Source organism: Malus sylvestris, chromosome 7 (assembly GCF_916048215.2).
Source record: "Malus sylvestris chromosome 7, drMalSylv7.2, whole genome shotgun sequence".
Taxonomy (NCBI): Eukaryota; Viridiplantae; Streptophyta; class Magnoliopsida; order Rosales; family Rosaceae; genus Malus; species Malus sylvestris.
This window is the reverse complement of record NC_062266.1, coordinates 27,466,416-27,475,863: the sequence shown is the minus strand read 5'-3', so window position 1 is coordinate 27,475,863 and position 9,448 is coordinate 27,466,416. Positions and strand designations below refer to the sequence as shown.

Genomic DNA, 9,448 nt, shown 5'->3' with positions numbered 1-9,448 from the left:
AGATCAAATTCATCTTAACAATTAGCTTACATCAAGAAAATTCAACATAATTAGCAGTAAATAAAAATAATAAGGATAAAGAAAGTGGAACTAAATTTAAAAACAAAATTTATAAATTAAATAATATGTCTTATATTTATCAAAATTTAAGTAATAAACAAATCATCAACTTACATGTCTTTTACTTTTAAATTTTCATTAGATTCATTTCCCAAATCACAAACAAAAGTGATATTTGTCCAACTACGTGTCGCAATCCCATTCGTCCCTTATCTTCTTATGTCCTATCCCTTTCCCCTTATGTCCTATCCCTTTCCCCACTATAAATACGACTACCAAGTTAACGACACCCCAATCCTACAAAGGAAAAGGAGAGGATCCACCGCCTCCCAAAACACCACCACAAAAAGAAAAAAGCAACCATGGCCACCACCAGGCACCTTCTCTCCCTTCTCCTCCTCGTCCAGCTCGCCGCCACAGCCTACTCCATCGGCGTAAACTACGGTACTCTCGCCGACAACCTCCCGCCACCGGCCCAAGTCGCCAACTTCATCAAAACCCAAACCAACATCGACGCCGTCAAACTCTTCGACGCCAACCCCGACATCATCAAGGCATTCGCCAACACCAACATCTCCTTGACGATTACCATCCCCAACGGAGACATCCAGAGCCTCATAAATCTACGCACCGCTCGCCATTGGATCATTGATCACGTCAAGCCGTTTTACCCGGCAACCAAAATCAAATACATTGCCATGGGCAGCGAGGTCCTCCACTGGGGGGACGACGCTCTCAAGGCGAGCCTCGTCCCTGCCATGAGGACCTTCCACAACGCTTTGATCCGCGAGGGGATCAAGGACGTCAAGGTCTCGACCCCTCACTCGCTCGGAATGATGTTGTCTTCCGACCCGCCCAGCACAGGCCGGTTCAGACCGGAGGTGCATCGAATTCTGGCCCAAATCCTTCTGTTCTGTCGCCAGACCAAGTCGCCTTTCATGGTTAACCCGTACCCGTTTTTCGGGTGGTCACCCGAAAAGGAGAACTACGCTCTCTTCAGACCCAACAGTGGTGTGCGCGATAAATTCACGGGCAAGTTTTACACTAACATGTTCGATGGGTTGATGGACGCGGTTTACTCAGCTGCCAAGGCAATCGGGTTCGGTGACGTGAACTTGATTGCGGGCGAGACCGGTTGGCCTTCGGCTTGCGAGCTCCCAGTCTGCTCGGTTCAGAACGCTGCGGACTACAACGGTAACTTGATCAAGCATATTGAGTCCGGTAAGGGTACGCCATTGATGCCGAACCGGACGATCGAGACTTACATCTTTGCTTTGTTTAATGAGAACCAGAAACCCGGTTCGGCCGCTGAGAAGAACTTTGGGCTGTTCAAACCGGACATGACTCCGGTTTACAATGCTGGGGTTATGCGCAATCAACAGGTTGGTTCTTGATTAAATATTTATTTGTCTTTTTCTGTATTAAATATTTATTTGTTAATTCGTAGGCTTTTTACTTTAAAATGTCGGTCACATGCACCGTTGATTAAGCAAATTTTCTAGATTCGGTGTCTTGTTTCTTGTGTTAAATTAAATAATGTTGCAGGGAACGTTTCTGCACCCCATCAAATCAAGAAATTTTTAAGGAACATAGATGGTAGATTACTTATTTTAATAAGAATAGTGGTAAATTTTATTTTATAAATTATTAACTTTTTAGCATACATATCTTACTATTTGTTTAGCGATATGAACTATATTGGTCACACTGAAAAATCTAATTAAAAAAAAAAAATTAATTTAATTCATACTGTTTGTTGAATTAAATTGTTCACCAAATAACGTGTAAAGTTAACAAATGATCTCAGCTTTTAGGCGAATACTTTTGCTCGCCATTATAATTAAGATGCATGTTCATGAATACGTCTAATCATTTATCATTTGTTCTTTCATTTAATTTTAGTAAACTTTTATATTAAATGTTACTTTTTTATTTTGTGAAAAACATTAATCATGATTAAGTGACACATGACAAATAATTAACCATGCATAAAAGTTTAGAGTGGGGAGCAAAAATGTTCCTAGTTTTAAGTTATGATTTTTAGGAAAATCTAAGCCGAACGAGGTGAACTTTATTGAATCACAAAATAAAAAATTACATCTAGTTAGAGAGACATAATCAGTTTTCGGTTATTAATTATGTGTAAATTTCTAATTTAAATGTAATAATTATGTGTCATAATGAGTCAAGAAACAAATAAAACATTGTCATTATTTGTTGAACAAAATTTGTGGATATACAAGTAATCACGCAAAAATGTTAGAATGTGAATTGGCATTTGATGCAAACATATAATTTTAGTAGTTACTTCATGTTCTTTGTTAGGTTACATATTAACCAAATTGGATTGTCATCGTACAAATTTTGAATTTGTACCGAAGATGTATTTTTATCGATATTTCAGAGTGGCGGACATACCGTCTTAAACATTTTGACTTACATATGTTATATTGTTATGCTAGAATGATGTTAGTCTTTATGTAAACTAAATCGTTGTGTGATTTAGGATGGTGCAACTCCGGGAAAGCCTGCCGGACCAGCAAAACCATCAACACCAGCGACGCCGACAACACCGGTAGCAGGAGGCAAGAAGTGGTGCGTGGCAAAATCAGCAGCCAGCAACCAAGCATTGCAATCAAACATTGACTACGTCTGTAGCACGGGAGTTGATTGCAAGTCCATCCAGCCAGGCGGCGCTTGCTTTGATAACGACGTTAGAGCCCGCGCGTCTTACCTTATGAATGCTTACTACCAGGCTAACGGCCGTCACGACTTCAACTGTGATTTCTCTGGGTCCGGACAAATCACCACCACCGACCCAAGCCACGGCTCTTGTAAATACAATTCTTGAGCTTGAATAGATGATGAGGAACGGAAGATATGGTGTTGATCGTGACTTTTTTTTCTTTTTAATTTTTTTTTAATTTTTTTGTGGAATGTTGATGACTATGGTGTATTTGGAATTTAATTAGTATATGATGGTTAAGAGCATTCTCGTTCATGCGCATGAGGTTCTGTGTTTGGATATCTCTTCTCGTAGTTTAAATGAATTCAATAAAATTATCTTATTATTTGTTAAAAAAATAAAGGAAAACTTTTGTTCTGGTCCCTAATTAGCTAAAATAGGGCTGAAATCTTTTTTTTTTTAAAGAAGACTAAAAATATTGATGTACTAATAAAAAGATCAAGATATTTTATTTATTGATAAAAAAGAACTTTAACGAAAAGCTTTCGTATATTTTAACGAAAAATTACATTTTTACGCTAAAAGGTCAATGATCGCATCGCCTTCAGACGTCGTCCGACGAGTCATGGGGAGTGGAAGCTGCTTATCTGTTCTTGATATTCTCTTGCCATCTTCACTACAACTTCTGTATTACAAAATCTTTCTTGTTTCATGGAAATGGAGATAATTTTAGAATGAAAAATAAATAAACTGTGACAAGTGGTGCAACATGAATGTAATTGTTTGTGTTTTGATATTTAATCATTTGATGACTTAGTAAAATCTTTACAGTAAGATTTTGGTTTATCAAATTGATTTAGTTAAATCTTCACAGTACTATTTTGGTTCATCAAATTGGACTTTCCATTTGCATTTTTCCTATAAGTGATAGGCTCAGATCAATACATTATGTTGGAAATAGTTTTTTGGCCAAAAAAAAAAAATAGTTTTTATATTTCTTTACAAAATCAAATATAAAAATTTGAGAGAACTAAATAGAATATTTTGTCATGGGAATTAGCTTGAAGACTAAAGTTCCTCTAAAGTTGACTATCTTCATAGAATTAGAGATAAAAATTGCTCTTTTTTTTTATTTTATAATATATTTTCATGGTATAACTATATACTTTTTTTTTTCTTTAAAAAAGGAGACAACTAGTGGCAAGCTACGGTTATCCACCTCTTCTGGAGGTTGGAAAGACTCACAGAGGTATTTCAGCCTCTTCCTGGCCACAAGTCTTGACACACCCTGATCCTAGAATCAAGGCGTACTGGCCGTCACGTGAGTGTGACGTAACCAAAAGTGCGACACGGAAGCAATAGATAAGAGAAATACGAAGAAATAAAAACCAAATACTAGCAATAATATCCAACTGGCATGCTAGAGTAAGTTTAAGTGTGAAACACACATATTCAGAGCATAAGTACTAGGTGCAGTCAAGTAGGACCATAACTAAATTACAACACCCGAAGGTGAGTCATACATTTATGTAGTATGTCAGTACACCGTGGGAATCCTCGTAGGCCACCAACGCTACTAACTAGAACTTGGAGGGGCGCAAAACAAAATTGAGTGGGTCAGTAAAACAAAGTTTTTGAAAACATTTCAATTAATAACATTTCTAGTCCCTCGCTGTAAAATCTGTATACTTTCCCAGAAAATAACATAATATGCATATACTTCTTCAAATATCTCAAATCACCAATCTTTATCAAAACCAGAAAGTATGCCATGCAATAAATGTCAATAACAGATTAAGAATGCATCAATATAACAGGTGACATAATGAATCAACCAGAGACCCTGCAGTTGGTCCTGTACGGTTAATTCCATAGCTCAATATCCAAACCAACCGGAGTCACCACAGTGACCTGTACGGCACTACTCTGCACATAAATCGGAACTACCTGAAGTAGTCTGTACGACATGTCGGAACCCTCTCATGGTCTGTACGACATGCACCTACTTGGATCCAAGGTGAGCGTGCGGTGCAAGGTGAATAATATAAGCACTAACACCAGGGGTGCAGGTTTGAACTTTCAACACAATTCACTTCATCGATAGTTCACATGAATAACATAAAACTCACCTGATACTCACATGTGCGTCCACAACACCATTTCACATATATATGCATCAATTACTAATTCATATAATTCATAATATGCATGCATGACATTTTAAAAACATACTTTCATTTAAATTCAATTTCTGGGAAATTCAGTAGTATATAGGTAATAACAGAAAATAACTGCCCACTCACTGATAAGTCGAAGGGTCGTAACCCCCGTGACGTCCTTGAATGCGCTCGTCCTCGGGATAGGTATCACCTATATGCGAAACAACTAAAACAACGTTATTTAAAGCACATAACCGACAATTCGTAATAACTTCTCATACGATGCTCAATTTTGGTATATGAATATATCACAGTGACCTACTCGATATCACGGACGTCGAGGTATTTTTAGAAAAAAATTCGAGGCCGCACTCGCCCCCACGTGCCGGGAGGGGCACAGACCCACGAGCCCCCACGCGCGTCACCTTCTTCCTCCAGTCGCCGAAAAACTGGAGATTTTTCAATCTCCTTGTTCTCCGTCATTTTTCACGCATTTTATATCAAATTGAAGCTCTAAGCGTGTAGAATCATGTTACACTACTTTAAGGTTAAAAAACATACGAAATCTCACCGGAGAAATTCCAAGAAAACCGGCCAACTTCGAACTCGGCGATCCCGACGTCCAAAACCTTCAAACTAAACACTCCGAGCTTCCTTAGGACCTTACTAAGCTCACTGTAAGCTTAGAATTCCCTGAAATTCAACAATTCACGTGTGCATGAACAGTGATTTCAAAATGGGTTACGGGTTCGACGCGATTTCTAAGGTTTCCAGTTCTAAAAGTAACACCATTCGAATCAGGAGGTTAAAAGGATGAAGAAACTCACCTTTTTAGCTTCGATCCGCGAAGAAATTGAGGGATTGGTGCTTTGGTCCGTACGGGTTCGAGAGGAAGAGAGAGAGAACTGCGAGGGAAGAAAGAGAGGGCACGGGGAAGGAAAGGGTTTGTCCCGTGTGTGTGTGTGTGGTCCACCCAAAACAAGTCACTCTTTAATTCCCTAACCACACAAATATACACACATCCTTTAATCCAACTTAAATTTTCCAAAACTTAGGAAAATATGCATTATTCAAAACATGCCACACACATACCTTAGTAACCGTCAAGGGTACTTTTGTCATTTCACAACCTCGATAAATAGAATCTCGGGACGGGCTATGACAAGTCTGGCTTCCACACCAACAACTGGTTTCGAACCCAAGATCTCCAGTTTTTAGTTTTAAAGAACTAATGAGTTAAAATCCAAAACTGAGTACAAATTCGAGATAAGGAAATAATTTTTACTTCTTTTTTTATAATTTAAATTAAATAAATAAATAAAAAGATTAAGAGACGCAAATAAATAAAAATTTACAGAAGAAGAAAAAGCGTGCAAAATTGATTACCTTTAATGATATTGTATATATACATCAAAGGGTTAAGGTATTAGATATCAAATGATAATTAACAATTCCGAACCTGGATTTTCCTTGAATGCTTTTGTATCCCCACATATTGGTCCATTGTGTTTTTTTTCATTACTTTTCCTCTTACTTCTACAACTTTTCCCCTCAATTTGTTTTCCCAATCGTTTCACCAATGAGGCTTGAGCGTTAAAGTGTTTGCTTAAATCATCAAATTATGTCTTCGAATCAAACATTAGTATGTGCTTGTAGTGCATAGGACTACACCACCACAACAATCTTAATAATCAGGTGAGAGAGTTAGATTGGTTTGAAGGGTTATGATGCGATCCTTGTATATCATTTTCCTCATGTCTATTTGTCACGTGTTATTCATGTAATAAGGCTATTGTCAGTGAAGGATAGCGAATTCTTTTTTACTCATTATAGATTTTTTTTCTTCGAATCAAGCTTAAGACAGTAATTCTTTTATTTGACTAACCAGACAATCATTTTGTGTTATTAATTCACTCATGTAACCATATAAAATATTAACATGAAAAACGGACTATAGTTTTTTTTTTTTTTTTCAACCAAAAAAAAGACTATAGTTTAATGGACAAGGTTTGGTATAAACCATTATATATATATTTTTTGTTCAAAAAACCATTTTATATATAACACATAGAAAAAGGACTATAGTTTAACCATCACAATAAAATGATTCTAAATTGCTTACCTAGGGAATGTTTTGGCACTCTATTTTTTACTTGGAGATCTGCAAATACACATAAAGAAGAGGTGGTTATCTCATCCACAACAAGTCACAGGGGCCACTAATTATTATTATTATTTTTAATAAATAATATTATTTATACTAATGAGGAAGGAGAGTGGACTTAATCTTATAATGTGCTAGTAATAATGTGATTCAAATTATTTACACATAAAAAGAAATATAACTAGACCGTAGTACTAAATGACCACAAATTATTATTGAACTCACTCGAAACATGATTATTGATAAATAAAAACAAAAACTAAATCTTTAAAAGACACACTGCTCAAAATATTATGACGGAGGTAGACAAATAGAAAATACACAAACAACAAGAGTAGGTGCCTTGTAATCTTGGTGTGCTAGAGCATTCTCAGGGGGTGTTTTATCCTTCTTGAAGCTTTTATATTTGAAGTATTATGAAATGAGCTGAAAAATGAGATTACATCCGTCACATAATTTTGCAATTTTCTTACTTGGGTAGTGAAAATTAGGTCACGTCTAGCGGGCCTGGCTTCTCTACCCTTTCGTTTTTCATACATTTTCATCTTCTCCTATTTTGTACGATCACGGTTAAATCACGTCAACATTTTATATTGATTTTTTTATAGAGATAATAAGACAAAAAATAATAATAATATAAAATATTGATATGATTTAACCATGACCGCATAAATGGAAGAGAATGAGACTGTATAGAAAGTGAGAGGGCAGAAAAGCCAGGTCCCACGTCTAGCAACAAAAATCAGCGAGACAGGCATATTAAGGTCCCAATCTCTATTTTCTTTGTTTTTTATTTCATAAATGGGACCCGACCTGTGTGTTCTTGGACACTGGCCCTCACCTTCCGAAGAAATTATTAGATGTATCACCACGTGGACGGTGATATTTTCATTTCAAAATCTAACATGTGTATGTTATTTTAATAGCTGGATTTGAAATTCATTTTATCCCTTTCAGAAAATAAAATAAAAAATTGGAAAATAAAGTAAAGAACAACGCCGTCCACCAAAGCTCCGTCAACCATCCCTCCTACCCTCCGCTGCCTCTGGACGCCGCACTCTCAATCTCTTTTCCTTCCTCTCTTATCCTGCTCCCTGGGTCTCCCTGTTTATCTTCCAAAGTGTCCCATTTTAATTTCATTTTGGAAAAACATGGGAAGGTGTACAGAAAAACATAGATGGGTTTAGGGTTTAGTACAAGGCCTAATCGGATAAATGGTCCCGTGGTCATAAGGTATTCGGATGATAGCCCCTGTGATAAAAAAATTTGGATTTAAACCCCTGTGGTCTAAGTCTGTTAGGATTTATGCCCTTCTGTTAAATAATGTTGACGTGGCTGCCACATATATGCCACGTGGCTACCAAATGTCTGCCACATGGTAATAATAATAATTTTTAATTTTTTTTAAAACCTGAAAAAAAAAAAAAAAAAAAAACCCAGAAGCTCCCCCCGCCCTCCGCCCGTTCCCCCCTTCCGTCGGACTTCTTCTTCTTCTTCTTCCCGCTGGAGACCAGCTCCCCCCCCCCCCCGGCGAGCCCTCTCCTCGCGCGACCCTCCTCCCTCTCCTTCTTCCTTCTTCTTCTTCTTCCCGCCGGTCTCCCCGCGCGACTCCTCCCTCTCCCTCTTCCTTCTTCTTCTTCTTCTTCTTCTTCTTCTTCTTCTTCTTCTTCTTCCCGCTGGAGACCAGCTCCCCCCCTCGCCGGAGCCCTCTTCCCGCGCGACCCTCCTCCCTCTCCCTTTTCCTTCTTCTTCTTCTTCTTCTTGCAGATCTAGGTTTTTTTTTTGTAAAAATTCAGGTTTTTTTTAAAAAAAAATTAAAAATTATTATTTTTGCCACGTGGCAAACATTTGGCAGCCACGTGGCATATATGTGGTAGCCACGTCAGCATTATTTAACAGAAGGGCATAAATCCTAACAGATTTAGACCACAGGGGTTTAAATCCGAATTTTTTTACCACATGGGCTATCATCCGAATACCTTATGACCACGAGAACCATTTATCCGATTAGGCCTTAGTACAAAAAAGCTTATGGTACTGGCGAAGTATGACTTCTGTTGAGATATGGATACTCATGCCACTCAGATGTTTATTTAATTAACCATACATGGTTGGGGAACTATGTAATAGGATTTGATGAGTGAGATTAATACAATTATGTGACGCCATTAACTCACGTAGCATAATATGAATGGACGATGTGAATGAAGCTTTATAAATTTATGATATAGTGTTAATAAGCATACACATTTTCTAAAAATTATCACTAACGTCAATCAAATTGTAAATATTTAAAAAAAAAAAATTAGCAACACTATCTTACGTGCGACAAATGTTCTGGATGTTAGCTAGTTTTGTCCCTAGCCAAGTGCCAAAGAT

At 37.4% G+C, this 9,448-nt stretch overlaps 1 protein-coding gene across 1 annotated transcript; it reads left to right on the top strand.

Moving 5' to 3' along the window:
* Positions 1 to 338: 338 nt before the first annotated feature.
* Positions 339 to 3,051, top strand: LOC126630507 (glucan endo-1,3-beta-glucosidase-like). Its single transcript, XM_050300631.1, has 2 exons — positions 339 to 1,442; positions 2,567 to 3,051. The coding sequence occupies exons 1-2, from the start codon at positions 423 to 425 to the stop codon at positions 2,909 to 2,911; spliced, it is 1,365 nt and encodes a 454-aa protein (XP_050156588.1). The 5' UTR covers positions 339 to 422; the 3' UTR covers positions 2,912 to 3,051.
* The last annotated feature ends 6,397 nt before the right edge of the window (positions 3,052 to 9,448 follow it).